Genomic DNA, 20,169 nt, shown 5'->3' on the forward strand with positions numbered 1-20,169 from the left:
GCTACTTGCAAAAAAAGGAAACTCGACCACCAACTTACACCATACACAAAAACAAACTCAAGATGGATAAAAGACTTAAATATAAGTTGTGACACCATAAAAGTCCTAGAGGAGAACATAAGCAGGAAAATCTCAGATGTTCTACACAGCAATATTTTTGCTGATGTGGACCCTAGAGCAAGGGACACAAAGGAAAAAATAAACAAATGGAACTACATCAATCCCTAAGATTCTTATTCATCAGAAAATGTATGTTTATCACACTAACTTTCATTTCTCCCAGGAAGCTTTTAAATATGCTGACAATTTCTAGGGGAATATTTTAAAGTGGTATTTTTTCATTCCAGCAGGAGTTTTCCTGAAGACTTAGAGGAGACATCTACTATTCGCATGGGTATGGAAAGGAGGCTTCTGAAAGGGGCTCGAGTGTGCTGCCAATTTACTTTATAGACCAGAGCCACCTCTGTCACCACCCACTGCAGTTCTGATTCTAAACAGCCTACACATCTGACTGTCCCCAAACAGATATAAAGTATCCACTTATAAATCTTACTGTACCATCCCAAGATTCTGAACAAGTAAGGGTTGGCTAAAATTCCTTCCTTCAATTTTCTATTGCTTACTATGCAAAGCTACGCAGCTTATAGGGACCACAAACATCAGCTCTAAGCCATTTTATCCACTACATATTTGATTATACCCAAAGGCTGAGAAGCAATACACATTTACTAACAGTGGACTGTTCCCCCATGGAAAGAAGCAGAAGGTATTTTGTGATTCCCACTAGTGTGATATTGGCTGGTTCCCAACCTCTCTGGGCCTTATTTTCCTCACCCGAATGAAAGGTATGAAAGCTGGGACTGTGATTTCCTTGAAAGGAGAGGGGAGGGGAGGGATGGGGAGGAGAGAGGAGAGGAGGGGAGGGGGTGGTGAGATCATAGAGGAGCATATGAGGGTGTTTGTTAATGTTTTCTTTCTTAAGCTGGGTGGTGGGTATGTGAGTTTTGTTATTTTATTTTTAATGCATTCAGTATGCCTGAAATACTTCATAGAAGTTCATTAATAACACGGTCAGGGTGAACTCCCACATTCTTTGATCTCACAGAGGATGCCAACAGCTCATCATCACCCAAGAGGCTGCCTTATTGCCAATACAGAATTCTGTTCTCCTTGCTCTTATGACTCTGCCTTAGCGCCACATACCCTTTAGGAGGGAAATGGAGAGATAGGAAATCCTCTCCTCAGTACCCCCAACTGGAGGCAGGGCACAGCACCTCCGCTCAGGCCTCAGCACAGCAGCATCAGCCTCTGACCACTGCACAGCAAATGTGGTCCCACCGCTGGATCAGGAGTCGGCCTGCCCCTCCCTCACAGGATCTTCTTCCTTCATATTTTGGAAACTTGGTTCAGACATTTAAGAAGCCTGTGTCATTTGGATTCAAGCTTAAAAGATGAAATCATTAACGCTAGAATTTCAAAATTCCTTCCAAATGAAGTAAGATACCTCACAGAAGATAATTAGTGGGGTAACTAGCTAAAAATTCACTGTGTTTTATTTTTGCCGGTTTTATAAAAAGTCATCAGAGCATTTCCTTGTACAGCCTCATGAAGGGCATTTATGAGAAAGAAACGGAGCTTTTCCCGAGTCCTCGTGTCCTGCGGGCCCGATTGCTGGCCTCTCCTTGCGGCCGCAGCCGGAGAGCGTAGTACAAACTGTGGCAGACAGAGTCACGGCAGGAAGGCATTTAGAAAGTCTCTGCCCCTCTTTGACCAGATATTGATCGGAAGGTGTGCTGTAGAAATTGTAACCAAAGGAGGCATTATGCTTCCAGAAAAACCTCGAGGAAAAGTATTGCAAGCAACCGTAGTAGCTGCTGGATGGGGCTCCAAAGCAAAGGGTGGAGAGATTCAACCAGTTAGCACGAAAAGTTGGAGATAAAGTTCTTCCAGAATATGGAGGAACCAAAGTAGTTCTAGACGACAAGGATCATTTCTTATTTAGAGATGGTGACATTCTTGGAAAGTTTGTAGACTGAAATAAATCACTATTGAAATGGCATCATGGGATGTAGCCCATCCCATTGAAGTACTGAAGTCTTTCATCATGTAAATAATTTCTGTGTCTCTTTTATAATAAACTAATGATATCCAAAAGTAATGACATCCAGTGTCTTTTAAAGTGTAGTTTCACTGTACTGATATAAACATTTCCAAATAAAAATATATAAATAAATGGTAAGGAAGGAAGGAAGGAAAGAAGGAAGGGAGAGAAATGGAAAGTACCCTCCACCCCTACTTCATCCATCCTGCCTTAGGGGAGACGGCCTGGGTTCTTAGCAAGCTCCTTCAAAAACCACTCAGCTAAAGACATCCGACCAGAAGAAAATTGGCCCCATTAAGCTCTTATTTCCTACTTTTGCATCAAAATCAGCATGCCTGAAAAATGTTTACAATGCTTCTTTGCATAATTCACTCACAGCCTTGAAGGTCTCATGAGTCTGAGGCACGTTTATCTCATGAACCTACGTTTCCCTGGCCCAACACCACAGTGCTCGGGGTACCTGAGTAGCTCCAGGCTTTCAACCTTGTAAGTCAGAGATTTACAACCAATTCCAAGAAAAAACTTTACTTATAATCATACAGCCAAAATACTTTTTATGGTACACTAACAGAATCTTGGGATTAGGAGAGACTTTAAACATAATTTAGTTCAATCTCCCCCCAGCAGGAATTCCCAGAGCATCTCCAGCAGACGGTCACAAAGGCGCTGCTTGAACACTTCCAGCACACACTGTTTTGCAGGGCAGACCGTTTCCATTTTTGACAGCACTAAGTAATCAAACATTATCTTTCTATTGAACAAGCATCCACATCCTTATAATTTCCACCCCATCACTGATGGAAAATAGTCAACAGTCCAAGGGCAGACCCCACCTTATGGCATGTGAGAGCTGCCCCAGGAAACAGTAAATTATCGACAAGATCTGTGGCTTCGGTTTTTCCAAGCACCTGCCAACCCTTCTAATAATTAGATCTAACTAACTTTTCTTCTGTTTTTTTTTTCCTCACCCAAGAACATGTTTAGAGAGAGAGGACGAGAGGGAGGGAGAGAGAGGGAGGGAAACATCAATATGAGTCAGAAACATCTATCAGCTGCCTCTCGTATGCCCCCAGCCGGGGACCAAACCCACAACCCAGGCATGTATCCTGACCGGGAATTGAACCCGAGACCTTTTGGTTTACAGGACGATGCTCCAACAAACAGAGCCACACTGGCCAGGGCCTAACTAACTTTTCTTTATATTGTCCTCAAAGCATTCATTAGAGAATTTATCAAGAGTTGGACTGAGCCCTGGCTGGGTGGCCCTGCTGGTTGGAGCATCATCACATACACCTAAAGGTTGCGGGTTTGATCCCCAGCAGATGTTTCTCTCTCACGTAAATGTTTCTCTTTCTCTCTCTTTCTCCCACCCCCCTCCAGAATCAATGAACACATCCTTGGGTGAGAATTAAAAATAAAATGTCGTACCGAAATCCATGCATGCTATGTCACTGGCACGCCCCCAATCTCTCTTTCTAACACTATCAATATTTTGGGAGGAGGGAGGAATATTTATAGTTTGTATCTAACAAATTAGTTGTATCTAAAATATTAAAATAACTGTTAAAAGAACTCATACACCTCAGTAATAAGACAAACAACCCTATTTTAAAAGAGAGTAAAAGATTTGAACACACGTCACAAAAGAAGATATTTATGTAGCCAATAAGCACATCAAAAGATGCTCATCATCCTTCGTCATAAGAGAAATGTAAATTTGAACCTCAATTTAAAAAAAAAGTCATTGCTAATTTTAAAAAGTGATGTAATTTACAGGGGGGAAAAGATTATTACAGATGATTTTGTGTCTGGCACTTACAACTGAAAGAAGTGGGGAAGACCGACAGGGAGAACCCGTTCACTCACTGACCTTACAGAGTCCACATTTTTCATCTGGAGCCACTTCGGGTTTGCTGACAGACCGAAGGTCCCCCGTAATTGCACCACAGCCATTGTTAATTTTTTTCAAAGAGTGAATACATAAAAACAGTGGCTTGAAATGACATTCAATATTTCTCTACTTAATACTCTATGATGTCAAGGAAAATCAACATTTCTGTTTACTATCCAAACCACCAACACACACTCACATAGACATTCACATTCACTATCCAAACACCAACACACACTTACCTAGACATTCATATTCACTATCCAAACCACCAACACACACTCACCTAGACATTAACATTCACTATCCAAACCACCAACACACACTCACATAGACATTCATATTCACTATCCAAACCACCAACACACACTCACATAGACATTCACATTCACTATCCAAACCACCAACACACACTCACATAGGCATTTATATTTTAGGCAGCACTGAAAAGAAGTTATATTTCTTTTTCATTATTGACATGTTTCTACAAGAAACATAAAAACATAAGTTGTACAAAATTAGGCTCAGTTTATCATCACCCAGATGTTTTCTTGGCAGGGAAAACGCTACTAAAAGGGAATCTAATCAGTCAAGCCGCGGCCTATGTTTCCCTCTAGGATTCTCTTAAATTGGGCAGTTTCTCTTCTCCTAATACCTAAGGTTGAAAATTCCTGGAGGTCAAAGATGGCAGGTGTATCTCAACGTATCTCATTCGTTATGACAATGTTTGAACTCTTAAGTGAAATAAAATGTTATTTTGTTCTTCTGAAGAGGATTTTAGTTCTTAGAAAGGCATTTTTTGAGTAAGGTGGAGCAGCAAGTAGGATGGTGGGGAACTATCACTGGGCCAGGAGCTGGGGTCTGGGACCCAGTCCTGGGTCTGCCACTAGACAACCTAGGAGACTGGCGAGACGCTTGCTCTCTGAGTCTTAGTTTCCTCTCTGTGAAGTAGCAGAATTAGGTTAATCTTTAAGCTTCTTTTAAGCCAGAGTGTCTCTAGGTATTTTTTTAAAGCCACCTGCATCAGAACCACCCCTGGAGCAAACACCTGAATCCGGATGCACTCCTGAGCCGTTTCTTATACACAGGCAAGTTTGAAACCCGCTGCCTTGAGTTCAGATGTTCTATGATTCTGTGCATCCACTGAGCGACCAGGTGTATTCTCAGAACCGTGCCGGGTGTTATGGAGATACAGAGTAATATGAGGCCTGTCATTAAGGAACTTGTTACTTCATTAGAGGGATAAAATTAACACATTTGAAATATACCAAACAATACCAAATAATCTGCAACAGCTATAAACCAATTGTTGGAAATCTTAAATATCGAAGGCGTGTGAAGGAGGCACCATTAACTAGGGCTGCGGTAATAGAGGCTGTCAGGGGGAGAAGCAACTGAGTAGGAGCCAGGGGTGGGGTGGATAGGATTTTCACAGAGTGTCAGAGGGAAGCACAAGCCCTCTCACGGGAGTGGGCATGGACTAAGAGGGGCTGGGCATGGGAGGGGAGGGAACAGAGCTGTGACCCGTGCAATAGGTTCCGGTTGTGAAGAAGTGGGGAATACCTGTGAGTAGAGGGGTAACGGGGCAGCCAAAGTGCACCTCCAGTGCAGCCTGCCTGAACACTAACTCATCTTGCACTCCCAATAAACCTACCCTTTTCCTCCCCAGCCAGAAACATGCAGGTTGCCCTCGTGTCCTCCGTTTCTTTCTCCCTCACGCCATATCCATTTCCTGGGCCAATTCCCATAAACGACACCTTCTAAGCATTGTCTCTAGTTCACTTTTGTTTCTTCCCTTCACAGCTCCTCACAGGCCTCCTGCTATCACAGCTACAGAGCTGCCGTGTAGTCGATGTGAGAAACAACTCAGACCACTTCCCTCCTCTCCTTAAAACCTTTCAGCCCGCAGCTCTTCTTTTTCTCTTTCCAAAGGCTCCACAGAAGCCCTAGAGCTCCAGCAAGCACATTTCACAACACTGACCTAAAAGATCAAGGCCAAACTCCTTACCACGGTTTGTGATCTCCTGCAACCCACCTCTGCATACCAAACTCCTTGTAGTTCCCTTCACACACCGTAAAGGTTTCCACTGCCATGCCTTTGCTCACCCTGCCCCCTCTCTAACCAGGAACTGCCTCTCTCTGCTCTGCACCACTGCCTCCAACACGTACATACACACGTGTGCATGTGTGTGTGTGTGTGCATGCATGTATATGCACACACAAATATACCTGACCAACTGCTATTAGTCTTCAAAAGTAAAATCAGACATTAATTTCCTCAAGGAAGACTTTTGACATATAGAGATGTTCAATAAATATTTGCAGATGTTAATATAGAACCCCAGAAACAAGGCTGAAACATTTTATTTACTATATTAATAACAAGGAGGCAATGAACGTTTTATGAATAACAATGAAATGGCCAAAGCAGCAAGTGTAGGCTATTACTCCGGAAGCAAAATACTGATTGTATTAGAGCAGAGGGAATCTGGAAGGAAGGACATCATCTATGAATGCTGTTTAACTCAGCAAATGTTTATTAAAAAACAAAAGTAGAAAATTAATTACAGGCTTTCAACACATGTTGGCTTACTGAATTAATAAGTGAGTTGAGCACCTCTAGGAAAAGGCAAAGTGCTACATATTATTAGCACAGCACAGTCCCTGTCCTCAAGGCATTTAAACTACCGCTGAGGAAATAGGATACAGTCTCAAATCAAGGTAGAGATGAACTCTCACAAGGGAAGTACAAAGAAAGTGTCACGGTGACTCAAAGAAATGGGGGATGATTTTAGTTGAGACTATCAGAGAATGTTTAATATAGTAGATGGCATCTGAACAGGAACTCCCACAGGGAGGCAGGCCTTAAACAGGTAAAGGTAGAAGAGAAAGACTGGGCAGAGAGAAAAAAGGTATAGAGGAGGCATATCCCCAGGAATCTCTGGGAGCATGGGAGACAGTTTGACTTGGCTGGAATAGGTCAAGGCTACAAAAGGGAGGAATAGAAACTATAGCTGAAAAGATAGGTTAACATAGGTAGTCAAAAGTACTGGATGATAAGCTGAGAAATCCATGCTATGTTTTGTAGGCAATGAGTAGCCACTTAAGTTCTATGAGTGAGGGAGAAGGGATGATATCTCAGAACCCTGCTTTGAGCACGTGAATCTGGAGCATGTAAAATAAAATGCCAAGCATGGACTTGGCATGCAGAGAGATGCTCAAAAAAGGTGCTTCCCTCTGAGAGAGAGCGAGTGGTGAGCAACGGCGACGTGAGAAGAGTGGAAATCAAGCAGCGGTGTCAGGGCCAGAACACTCCCTCCTCTGAGACAGGCAGGCAGGGAGAAAAGAGGAGAGAATGCAAAGAAACGTTGAACTAAAAAATAATGAACGTTCAGAAAAGTTTTATCGAGTGGTCAACATTCTCAGTAAATAAGGCATCTGCATGCTCAACATCAGGAACTCTGAGGAGGAGCGGAGTCGCCGGGATATGAACAAAGGAATGGAAGCCCCACACCTGTAAAGTCCTAAGTCAGGGCTTGAGTGTTTGTGCTCTGACCTGTTGACTGGGCCCCAGCACCCCAAAATGACCTCAGGCATGGAGCCCAGCATAAAAAGTAAACATTGAAAGTAAGAAAAAAGAGAAAGAAATCACAGAGAAGAAAGAAACTGAGGCCCAAGGACAACCTTGGAAAGACCTACAGCTGCTCAGGGGGCAAGAGGAAGAGCTGGGAAGAGGGGGCAGACGCATCGGAGGAGAGAGTAAAAGGTAAAATCAGGTTATAAAGCCTAATGGAAGAGAGAGTGTTAACAAATCTGCTCTTTTCTGTTCTCATTGTTGATTTGAATGACACAGTAAATATTATACTGAGATAGAATATCACACTAGAAATAACAAAGCCCTTCAAGTCTTTCAGATTAAAATTTCTGATTCATTTATAACATGAGTTGAAAATGTGGGTGAAACAAACCAAAATGCTGATTACAGTAATCTCCTTTTTATTTTCAACAATTTCTCCCCCGAAATAATGACTTCATCCCACAAGATTCCCCTTAAGAATACTAAGAATCAGATTGGGAATAAGCGCCTGGTGATTTGGGGGGGGGGGGGGGGGGGTCAGGTTTTTAAATTTATTTTTGTATTTCACCTCATGATTTTTAAGCATGTTTGACTGAAAGCTTCAACAAATATTTATTATTCATTTCTTCCTCTTGTGACATAGTTAAGATTCTTATCGAATTACATATAGACTCTTGGTCAACTAAAAAACTAAATCCGAGGGCTGGCCAAATACACTTCCCAAGACAGCCGTTCTGGCACTGCTTGCTCCCCAGTACCCAGGGTTCCCCAAGCCAAGGTGGGGCCGTGCTGCCCACTCACCTGCATGAGTTCGTGGCTTTCCAGAAGATCATTCTCTAGCATCTCCTGGGTAAGGCGCCCCATGGTACTGTAGAATTCATCTGCTGTTTCACAACATTCTATCTGCCTAGTAGCAAAAACGACAAAACAAGGAATCGTTTAGAACACCCATGCTATCAGCTACGTGCTTCAGCTACAACAGGATACAAGGTCTGTCCAGAAAGTGTCCAGCCATGTAACATGAAAGACATTTATTGAACAAGATACAAGAAACATTGTACATAGGACAATGACATCTCTGTCCCCTTCAAAGTAGGCACCTTGGGACCTCATACAGTTCTCCCAATTGCCATTAGCTGCCCCATCGTACTTTTCCAAATCTCACTGACAGTCTGAAATCTCTTCCCTTTCAAAGGTGATTTTAGTTGGGGGAAAAGCCAGAATTCATAGGGTGCCAAATCTGGGCTGTAGGGGGGCTGAGTCACTTGGGTGATTTGATGTGTCACCAAAAAACTCTGCAAGAGACGTGATACATGAGCAGAAGCATTGTCGTGATGAAGCTGCCAATCACCAGTTGCCCATATCTGTGGTCTCCTGAATCATCAAAATAGTTTCCATGGAGGAATGTTCAAGCTTAACACAAAATCTGATGCAGATTCATTGCTTTACTCACTCAATCATTTTGAATGCAATAGCCACACAGTACACATGCTCACTCAACAGAGTCTACCGCCCCCACTGACTAGTACAGTGAGGTCATCATTGTTCACACAGCACATCCCAGTCCACTCTCCTTGGCTGCCAGTTTACATCGACGTCCCACAAACTGTTCTCCTTATATTAACAATGGCTGGACTTTTTCCATACAGACCTCGTCATATGTTGCCTCTTGCCATCACATCAATCACATTAGCAATCAACAAAAATGAAAGTCCTGGGACACACTCACAATACAGCCTATTATGCACAGAGAAAAGGTATAAAATATCAAAGGCAATTCAGAGGTATTTATTACAGGATAAGTTCCATCTTTCCAACATGGCTGCCCAGCCTCACAGTCCTACCAGTGGCAACTTTGTTGCTTCCATGTGACTCATTTTACACATCAGAATACCCACCACTGATGAGAAATCATAACCATGAAATTGGGCATGAAGAACTAGTATCCCCAGTAGGAAATCTGTTGTTCTTAATCTACAAACTGTGGTATCATTGACAGACCGAAACCAAACCACAGTAGAAATAAAAGATGAGAAATACTAGAACTTTATCTGCATATTTCATCTGTCTGCAGGATGTTTTCACAGGCAGAATTTCTCCAGTTCTCAGGACACCGCTGCTAGCTGGAGATTACATGCTGTTTCTTGCATTTGGTTCTACATGTAAATAAAGAATATGTCACCTGGCAACTTGTGAGGCAGGGTAGACTTTAATCCTTCTTGAGGGGAGAAAAAAAAGGAGTAGTCCAAAACAAGGAGCATTGTGTACTTATCTGCTATGATGTCCTTTATACAGTGGGATGACTCTATTTGCCCACCAACTACAAGAGATATACTATGATGCATACTAATACTGGCAGATTCTCATAGAGCCATCCACAAAACATAAGATATTGGAAGAGATTCAGGCCCTGGAGTGCTGTTCAAATCTCACTGCCTCAATCATGTAAATAAATAAATGAGATAAACTGTTGAAGTGTTATTACAAAAATGCAGAGTGGTTAAGTTTATCCCAGGGGGATAAGGAAAGAAATAACGCTTAAGATGAGTTTAGAAAAATATTCTCCAGGCTGACAAGGAAGAAAAAGCATTCCAAAGACACGGATGCAGGAGACAGCAGCAGGCCCCACCCAGGGACCTGCAAGGATGGGGCGGGGTTGGGGGCGGGTGGCCTGAAGGACCAGAGGGAGCCAGTGAGAGCTGAGGGAAAAGAGCTATACAGAGAGGACCACAAGGCCTCATTTGCCAGCCGAGTCCCTTCAAAGCAAGAATCACTGAAAGGCTCTTAACAGGGAGTGTGGGCACAGATGTGCCCTTGGCAAGGTCAGCCTGGAGGTGGCATGGCCAGTGGATGTGATGGGTAAACCACGGAAGATACACCAAGATAGTCCAGGCACAAGGCAGCAAGGAAGCAAGCCAAAGCGTAGGGTCAGAGGAGACAGGACACGACCAAGAGATGCCAGTGAAGGTGAGCCAATGGTCTACAACTTACACAGTCCAAAAGTACCCTTGGTGTGGTGAGAGGAAGACAGACAAGTTGCGGAAGCAAGGGGAAAGGAGAGGTCCCGTGGATAACCATATACAAGGCCCGTGTTGCTCCGGCACACATAAATGGAGATCACCTACGTGCTGTTTATGATTTTTCCAAGGGAGTCTGTGGGGAAGATCACAGGCACTGAAGTCCGACAGATCCAGGGTTAAGCTCCACCTACTTTGCGGGGTTATGGGCAAAATGTAAATAATGTGTTTAACTTGCCTAACGTCATGATGGCGCTACAGGCACTTGATGATATATGTTGGTTGCCTTAACAAGTTGCATGTTCAAAATGGGAAGAATTATAGTCAACACTCTGAAACATTTAAAATTCCACCAGTTGATTCATATATCCCCTGAACTGCATAAACATTAGCCACTTATTATCAGTATATTCACATTATTAAAATCACAGATTCCAGAGCCAAGACATCTGGGTTCAAAATCAGGCCCTTACACTTATAACTGGGTGACTTTGGGCAATTAATTTCTCTGTACCTCAGATCCCATATCTGTAAAATGGGGATAATAACAGCACCTCACTCACAGGATGATGGTGAGCACCAGACAGCTAGTTTTACTGCAGAGGGCTTAGAGCAATGCTTGTCCACTGAAGCACTCAATGAATATCGAATTTGAAAGTGTAGCTATTATTATTTCAACCATGTGACACTCCTGGGACAAGCATACAAATAAACTCCGATCCTACAGCCCTGACCGGTGTGGCTCAGTTGGTTGGAGCATCATCTGTAGCCAAAAGTCTGCGGGTTCAATACCCAGTCAGGGCACATACCTACGTTGCAGGTTCCATCCCCATCCGGGTGCAGGCGATCCCTGATCAGGGCACCTATGGGAGGCAACCAGTTGCTGCTTCTCTCTCTTGCATCAATGTTTATCTCTCCCCCTTCCTCTCTCCCTTCATCTCTCTCTAAAAGCAATGAAAAAAAAAATGTCCTCACTGAGGATTAAAATAATTCTGATCCCACAGATAATGAATAGATGGGGATAAAACCAAAATAACCTCTTTTCCTCCTGCCACATAACTAAGAACTAACACAGGGTGACTATAACTGAGTCCACATACAGTAAATGCTTTACTATTTTAACCCTATGAGCTAATTATTCAGTAACTGCACTTATCACACCCAGAGAAACTATCAAAGCTCAAAGAACTTACAAGACATAGAGTAGGTTGGAAATACGTGACTGCAGAAATAAGTAGATATGAAAAAGGTAAGTAAATAGCACACCAAATCCCCCAATGAATTTACTTGCCTACTGAAAAGCAATATACAATAAAATAAAGGCACAGGAGCTATGTGATATTTAAAAATACTTGTGATTTTTTAATATATTTATTGATTATGCTCATGATTTTTTTTAATCCCTGAATTGATAGTTGGTGGATCTTTCTTACAAAAAATAAAAATAAAAAATGTTGCAAGTCTCCCAGGAAACAACTTATAAATAAGAAGGCTAGTTAAAAGGTTTTTGAAACAAAATACTGGCAGTGATTTATTAGTTTTCTGACATGTTGTCTACGATAGGTACCCACTCAAGTCATTTATTTATAGCTCTAAGAAAGAAACATTAAAAACCTCTGTATCTTAAGTTAACTATAACAATTTCATTCATCCTAATATTTCTTCTGTTGCTTGAAAGGTAGAATTTTAATATAACAGTCATAATATTCTCACGGTGAATGAAAATACCCTGGTTTTTTTCAGCCCTGCTACTAGGAAAGAATGTAAATAAAATCTGCTTAATAGTAATAGATCCCCACATAGAGTTATTTCTTCAAGAAAGGAAAGAAGTTCCATATGTTCTACTATGTGCCAGGCACCATAGCCCTGGTACATAAGGTGATATATATATCACCTTATATATAGTATCTCCTTTAACTTTATCACAGCCATGAAGGGCCAAAAGAAATAAATAATAAAAACTCAAACATAATCCAAATTGTGGTATTCACAAAAAAATCCACCTACTCCTTTCCAGATTTCACAGTTCCTCTTGCACCTAAGTCTTCCTCTTCCGAACTAGTGTCCAGAGAGATGCTGACCCAGTATAAACCAGACAGGACAGGCACTGAGGAAGAGGAGAATCACAGGCCTGAAAAAGCCCACCCCTTTCTCTAAAAGAGATTCCATCAAGAATGTGCCAGCTGAGATCCCAGAAGACTAAAGCAATTGCACAAATTTCACAGCCTTCTCTTCTCCTCACTTAAATACCGATGCTTTACATGTGAGAGCACGAACGTTGCTTAAGGCCCCCAACACCACGGAACAGAAGAAGGGGAAAATCACTTACTCTCCCAATTTTGCCCAGATAGCCAGCGACACTCTTAGGATGATTTCTGAACCTTCAAAAAAGATGGAATCCCAAATCTTTAAAACAGTATGGTTCGGTAGGCACGTAGCGAAGAGAGTCAGAAACCACTGCATCGTGAAGACGTTCGTAAGTGGGGGCTCATATCCACCTGCGACAAAACAAACACTGCATTTTGCCACAACCGACAGTTTGCAAGATATAAAAATATCCTCTTTCAAGTCTTACGTGTCCACCCAAATGCTACATTTCCTGACTGATACGTTTATATCACTAAATTCTGGTTCTTCCCTCTTTTTTCCTTCCTTTTTCTAGAAGAGCATAGGTCTGCCTGATAAAAATATCAGTAATGTGAACCTCACAAGTTCTTTATGATATTTCAGAAATCTTATCCTAAAACTTCATTTGGTTCTACCTATTACAGGATGGTCAAAATTAAGGAGAATGTTTTCCTCACCAAAAATGGGATAAAAAGAAAACTCTCTTGAAAGCAAACGCCAATTTTTAAAATATTCTAAAACCCACTATTATTCAAATGTTGCTCATAGAAATAAAATTGCTCATAAGGAATTACTTGTCCAGTTAAATTATACATAGTTCTCAGACCATAACGGAATTAAACTAGAAATCGATTACAGAAAGATAGCTGGAAAAACCCCAAATATCTAGAGATCAAACAACATGAAATTTTAAAGTATGTTGAACTAAACTATACACAGTTTTAAATATCTGGGGTCTGGCTCAATTTGAAGTTTCTGAATTCACTGAAAAACCCAGAGCTCCCTTTCATTTCCTGTGATGGCATAATTATGTATTTTAATGAAATAAAATTTAGATATTTGGACCAATCCTCCCTCTAATTACAGTCAGAGTGTGCATTTACCCAAGTATAAGCAAAAAGAGGTCTGTTCTCCTGCATTCGTTTTCTTCCTTCTCACCTATGAACAAAGGGAGTATCTTTTTTCAGAGACTAGAATCTGAGGTCAGCCCTTGTAGGCAAATGCAGAGCATTTAGGAAAAAACATGGACCCCCATAAATCGTGTCTGACTATGGGAAAGGCAAGGTTGGTCTATCTGGAAGCCTTATGAAATCCACACAGGTGCATAATTACACTACACAGCCAAATTAAGTAAGAAGATTATTCAAATGATTTAGAAGGAAATGCTTCCAGACACCCAGGTGTCACTAAAATTTCCAGTGTAAGTTCAATCACAGAATAGGTCCTCAAAATCATTTAAAGTTTTCCTAGACTTAAACGTGTGGTCATTAACTGTCAACCATCTCCAGGAAACACCACACACTTCTGACTCTTCTTTATTGTATCTGAGCACAGCCAAGGACGTGCGAGCAGTGGGTGTAATTACGGCGCTAGTTCAGGTAGCTGGGAAAGCCGGGTGAGGCCTGCTAGGCAGCGGGGACTCTCCGGGCTGTGGCAGAGATGTCTCCATCACCACCTTACTTAACCCTGTGCCTTCCTTCAGGGTTCAGATGCTCCCTGGAGACCCAAAAGAACCTTCTCCACCAAGACCTGGCCCACTCATCTCAAGTAAATCTACATCCCCTTAGCATGAATCAATAAAAGGAACATGAAGCATTTCAAGCCAAATTATCTCCTACGACTTTATGAAAATACATATTCCACTCTTCCATAATCTCAATGCTTCAGGAAAAACCACAGTTTGTACTACATTGTACCTGTAGCTCAATTTTAAAGAATGCCTGGCTTACTGCCAGCTTAGAGAAGCTTAACCAGATGCCAAGCATGTACACCATCCTTCATCTACAAAACAATACATTATTTTAGCTATTGATCTGGCTCTGGTGAACTATTAGGAAACTTGACCAGCTTCCTAACTATGAGCATTCAAAGGTTCAATGTGGCCCAATGTTGTGGCTTTTGTGTGTGTGTGTGTGTAGTTTTGTTTCTGTTCTCTAAAAATATATTTCATTGCATCAAACTCCCACCAAAAAGATGTGTTTCCATTCACCGTTTAGGCTCACATGTACAGTGGAATCAGAGAAGTAAAATACTTTCCAAGGTATAATAGCACTAAATCATCACTACCTCCACTCTCCTTGTTCGCAGTTCTCTGAAGAGTATCCAGGTGCTGAGATAATTCAGGGAGCTTCAGTCTCAGGAGGTCTCTGAAGACCGCCATATCCACAGACAATGCCCAGAGATTATTAACAAAATAGCTTTCAGGAAGTACCTTATCAATAAGGTAAATCATAATCTGAAGAAAAAGATAAAGAGGACTGATTCATAAAAACTGGCATCCTGACATACCCTAAATAGAAAGAACATATTCAAATGGATAAAATGTAGTTAGCCGAAGCACTTTGTCCTTTAAATGTGTCAGTACCAAATGTTCTGGATTCTCAAGGCTCATCTCTGCTCTGGATAAAGAGCAGGTGGCATAGTTATCTAAGTAATTCGTAAGTATCTACGTAAAATAGTTACTAAGAAAAAAACAGTTACTAAGTTCAAAAAAGCAAGGAAAATGGTTTACCTACATTTAACCAACTATATATTTCCCTAATCATTACAACTTGCAGAGGTCAAAATAACTGTTGGAAAAACACCGACCTTCAATATTTTCCTTTGCATCAGAAGTGTTTCTTCATAAACCCAACCTTCCTCTGCATATTAAATGCCCAACCAGATTCCTAAATGATAATGCCATCTCATTCCACAAAGTTTGCTTTCGTAGAGGTAGAAATATAAATATTCAGTTTCTCAGTTTTATCTAATCCATCTTTTTATGTGACTTTTTAGTGTCTCAAGCATCACTGAGTCCTTTCAGGATGTGATTGACATTGTATCCCCTTCCCCAAACCTCCCCACCCCAACCCTTAGCCTGAATTATTTATTCCAGCTTTTCAACAGAACAGTCCCCATTTTATAGTCATACAAATTATATCTGAAAAAGTGACCAAAGCTGATAGACTAAGAAAACAAAATTGCTCCTTGATGAAGAATGTTTTAACATCCTGTGTTTGATTTGTCACTGCCTTCCTCCTCAACCCCTGCCTGTTTGATGAACAAGTAGCTTTGAAGCTGTTTCCTTAAACACATGAATGGAAAAAGTGAGAGGCTGAATACAGACGTAGATCACGTCAGACTGGATTTATAACTATTTCCACCACGATGTGTGTAAAACCAGGAGGAACATTTCCCTTATTTTTCCATACCACATTAGTCAGTGATGGAGAGTATCACTAAGGTATTCACCAGTCAGGAATGAATGGGGGGTGGGGCGCAGGAGGAGGCACAAATACAAAGACCAAGCATCCGTCCCATCCATCACAAAGCGCTGCAATCAACAGCAGGCTGAGGATTCCGGCTTGAATGAGCAGCCCCATATCGCCCCAAGCAAATAAGGCAGAGGCCATCCTCCTTCATTCCCCCTAAAGGCTATTTCTGGTGACTCGCTGAATCACATTCGGACCTACATGCCAAAACTGCTAGTGTCCCACCTCAAAGTGTTTCCAGAATTTGTTCTTACTAATAAAGGCCCTAGGCATCAAAGATTAAAAGATAATATAACTCCCTTCTATAAACCTTCTCCAAGCAAACAGCTTCCATCATAGACATTCACTCTCAGCCTACCTCCTCCGCCCCTCACCCCAGATATGAAAGAATAAAGCAACCTAGTAAGACCCGACAAGAATAAAGCATAACTGGTGGAGGAGGCAGCTTCTAACATGACTGAGTGATCCCCACCTACTGACACTCACACCCCTGCATGAGCCCTTCCCCTTGAGTGCCAGCTGGACCTAGTGTCTGGCTCCTAACAAATAGAATATGTCAAAAATGATGAAATGTAACTTCCGATATTGGCTACAAATCTGTAATTTAACCCCCTCTGCCTTGCTCACCCTCTTTGACTCCCTTCCTCGCTGAGGGAGACCAACCACAATGTTGTACGGTGGAGAGCCCCACATGGCAAGGAGCTAAACAGGCCTCTGACCAACAGCCAGCAAGGAACTGAGGCCCTCAGTCCAAGGACCTGCGAGGAATTAAATCTTGCCAACAGCCACATGAATGAACTTGGAAATGAATGTCCCCAGTTAGTCAAGCTTTCAGATGAGACCACAGCCGCAGTCAACAGTTGGAATGCCACAGTAATGTGACTCTGAGCCAGCTGAGCTGGGCCGGGATGCCTGACTCAAAGAAACTGTGAGGTAATACATGTTTTCTGTTTTAAGCAGCTAATTTGTTATGCAACAATAAATAATTAATAGAATTAATATTTAACTTGCTTTAAAAATATAATGTCTTATAAGTGAAACTACAAACATAATCATTCTCTTCACATCTGGAAGCTACTCAAGTCTGTAAGTTGACCTGGCTGTAACCTGGGGGACACGGTGTGACGGGTAATCACCGAGGTGAGGCAAACGCCTTGGAAGGACGTGGGCATCAGGGAAGAGAAACTGTAGTTCCAATACTTCACTCTCTACAGATTTCCAGTTGCCTTCTTCAGAGCCTGACACTCACTTTCAGAGCATCCCCTTCGTTGCCCTCCACCACTTCCAGAATTAGTGCAGCCAGGATGTTAAAGCCTTGGCAGTACCCGACGTTCTTGTTCCATCGCGCATAGGCCAACAGGACCCGCTTCAGCACAACCCTGTCCTGCTCGGCCTCCTGGCCACAGTATGAACTGCAGCCTGTGCGGTGAAGGTCCTAAAACGAGAGGGAAACAGTGTTGTAAAGAATGACTCTTTGTACTCTCTCAAAACAAAAAACTGTATAGTTATTTCTTTCCCTCAGCCTTAAGTAGATTATCAATATGGATTGTAGTTTTTTAAAATGTATGTGCAACTTATACACGTGGCCCAAATCAAAATCATTTCTATTTTCTTTTTCCTAATTTTTTCTAATATGCCAAGACATTTTCAAGACGAATTTTAGTCAGGCAAATTTTCTACTTAAAAGTATTTCCAGAATTAACACAAACAGGGACTCGGAATTAATAAAAATTACATTATAATTCCATATAAATTGAAAGTTTATTTTAGTAATATGTCTCAGATAAAACAAGTCATTTCAACACATGTATGATAGGTGCCAACAATATTTCTTTCTACAAAAAATGGTATAATGTTTATTTAGCTATCAAAACTCACAATAGTATTAAGGAGTAAAATCAAAATAGCAAAAAATGCAACCTGTATTGTAGAGAGACAGAAAAGTCATTCTGTCCAAAACAGAAAAATTATTCTGTCCAAATTGTTTTGTAAATTTGTGTAAAACTGACAACAACTTAATATTTAGTCAGGGCAATATCTATAATTGTATCACCAAACAGAGACTATGATCTTCAGGTGCTGAAGACATTTTCCTGACATAGTATTCACGTCAATGATAAAACACAAGGTCCTCTTAATAACACGATTGTTATAAAATCTGCATTGTCTTAATTTACAAAGAAAATACTTCAAATATGCAATATTTCATCTCTGAGAAACACATTCTACAATTCCAAATAAACAGCTGAAATATGAAAATACCAAGACTTTTCAAGCACACAATATAAAATTCAATAATATTTTTTTCATCATTTGTCTGAAACAGACTAAGTTAGATCAGAAATTAACTCCTTTTAGTTAGCGCTTCCTCCTAAAATATATATATATATATATATATATATATATATGTATCTTCAAATCTGCCAAACCATTAGCCATCTTGTGATGGCCAAAATTTAGATGAAACAACTTTCCTTGTAAAACCCCTGCTTAGAGTCACTGTAATATACTCACGAAATCAAAAACAATGTACTAGAGGCTTGTGTAAGAGAATAATAGTGAGATCAAATGGAATCAGCATCCTTGGCTTTTGGCACCAGGCACTAATGTAATAATGCAGATAAGCAAACCACAGCTACCTCCACAGCTGGCTTGAACCCTTGACCCACCAGTCAATCTAATTATATTTGTAAACTGACAGTTAAGAAATTATCAAAGGCCCTAATAAGAGCCCAACTATTCTAATATGGAATATTCTCAACTTTAAGTTTCTCAGTGACTTTTGTATAAAAATACAGTTAACAGCACTGACCAATGCTAAAAAAAAAAAGAGAATATCAATCTCCTATCATATGAGTAAGACAAATATGATGACTATGAATGGAAACACTTTATTCTTACTGGCAACATACAAATTTCTGAAGACAAGGTATTGTCAAAGTTCCCCCATTAAAAAGCTATTACTAATGAAATGAAGAAGCAAAAAATATACAGACATTCAAACCACAAGGCTTGATCCTCTATCCAGGAAACATCTGGCTCTTAGAATCTTCCTTCTAAGTTAAGACAATCAGCCAAGGTCAGGGGCATTACCTTGACTATCTGAATTCCCATTGAGTCATCATCAGGATTACTCCTTTCATTGAAAGTGAATCGCATCGTTTTGTCCCAATCAATGGCTATACTGTGCAAATAATGGTCTGCCAAGGTCAACCAAACCTAAAATAGTAATAAAGAAGAATGTTAAAGTAAAATACATAATTTAACCTTTATTAGAAATAGTTACTCCATCCCACAAGAAAATGGGAACACGCCCTGGCTGGTGTAGCCCAGTGGAATGAGCATAGGCTGGAACCAAAGGGTCACTGGTTTGATTCCCAATTAGGGCACATGCCTGGGTTGCAGGCCAGGCGTCCAGTGGAGGGCACATGAGAGACAACCACACACTGATATTTCTCTCCCTCTCTTTCTCCTTCCCTTCCCTTCTCTCTAAAAATAAATAAAATCTTTTAAAAAGAAAACGGGAACTATTTCTAGCTCACATGTACAAATCCAGAGGAGTCCCACTGAAATGTATACTGTACTGAATTAAACCACTTAGGGCCTTTCATGTATTCTTTCAATTAATAGTTATTGAGTTCCCACTGTGTACCAAGCAATGATCCTGATATTAGGGATACTGTTAAAATGATTTTTTTCAAATTTTATTTCAGTTCATTGGATTAGCTGTATTATGTGTTGAGCGTGTTCTACTTGGCTCTGAATTGCTCTCTATACTTGGGCAACAGCCACCTGGTCATTCACGGAGAAGGGGCCTGTTCTCACCAAGAAGCGGTCTCATCCCTCTCACACACACACAAAATGATAGATGAGCCCCCATAATGAATAACTTCTTAAAAAGAGTCACTGGATATTTTTACTCCTTTCATTATCTTATCCTAAAAAGCTGTTTCTTCAAGATGTATTTCATAATGCCATTTTTA

General features: G+C 41.0%; 1 protein-coding gene and 1 pseudogene across 5 annotated transcripts in view; one reads left to right on the plus strand and one right to left on the minus strand.

Annotated features, from left to right (window-relative positions):
- TBC1D30 (TBC1 domain family member 30) overlaps positions 1-20,169 on the minus strand; it is a 77,558-nt gene that overhangs the window by 14,108 nt on the left and 43,281 nt on the right. For all 5 annotated transcript variants that reach the window (XM_045184608.3, XM_024576412.3, XM_045184606.3 and 2 more), the window contains 5 exons: positions 19,280-19,405; positions 17,436-17,621; positions 15,000-15,168; positions 12,916-13,084; positions 8,371-8,476 (listed from right to left, as the gene is read on the minus strand). In XM_045184608.3, coding sequence (XP_045040543.2) covers positions 8,371-8,476; positions 12,916-13,084; positions 15,000-15,168; positions 17,436-17,621; positions 19,280-19,405 — 756 coding nt within the window. The remainder of the gene's footprint in view (positions 1-8,370; positions 8,477-12,915; positions 13,085-14,999; positions 15,169-17,435; positions 17,622-19,279; positions 19,406-20,169) is intronic.
- Positions 1,357-3,355, plus strand: LOC128780546 (10 kDa heat shock protein, mitochondrial pseudogene; annotated as a pseudogene).

Source organism: Desmodus rotundus, chromosome 3 (assembly GCF_022682495.2).
Source record: "Desmodus rotundus isolate HL8 chromosome 3, HLdesRot8A.1, whole genome shotgun sequence".
In the NCBI taxonomy this organism is placed as follows: domain Eukaryota; kingdom Metazoa; phylum Chordata; class Mammalia; order Chiroptera; family Phyllostomidae; genus Desmodus; species Desmodus rotundus.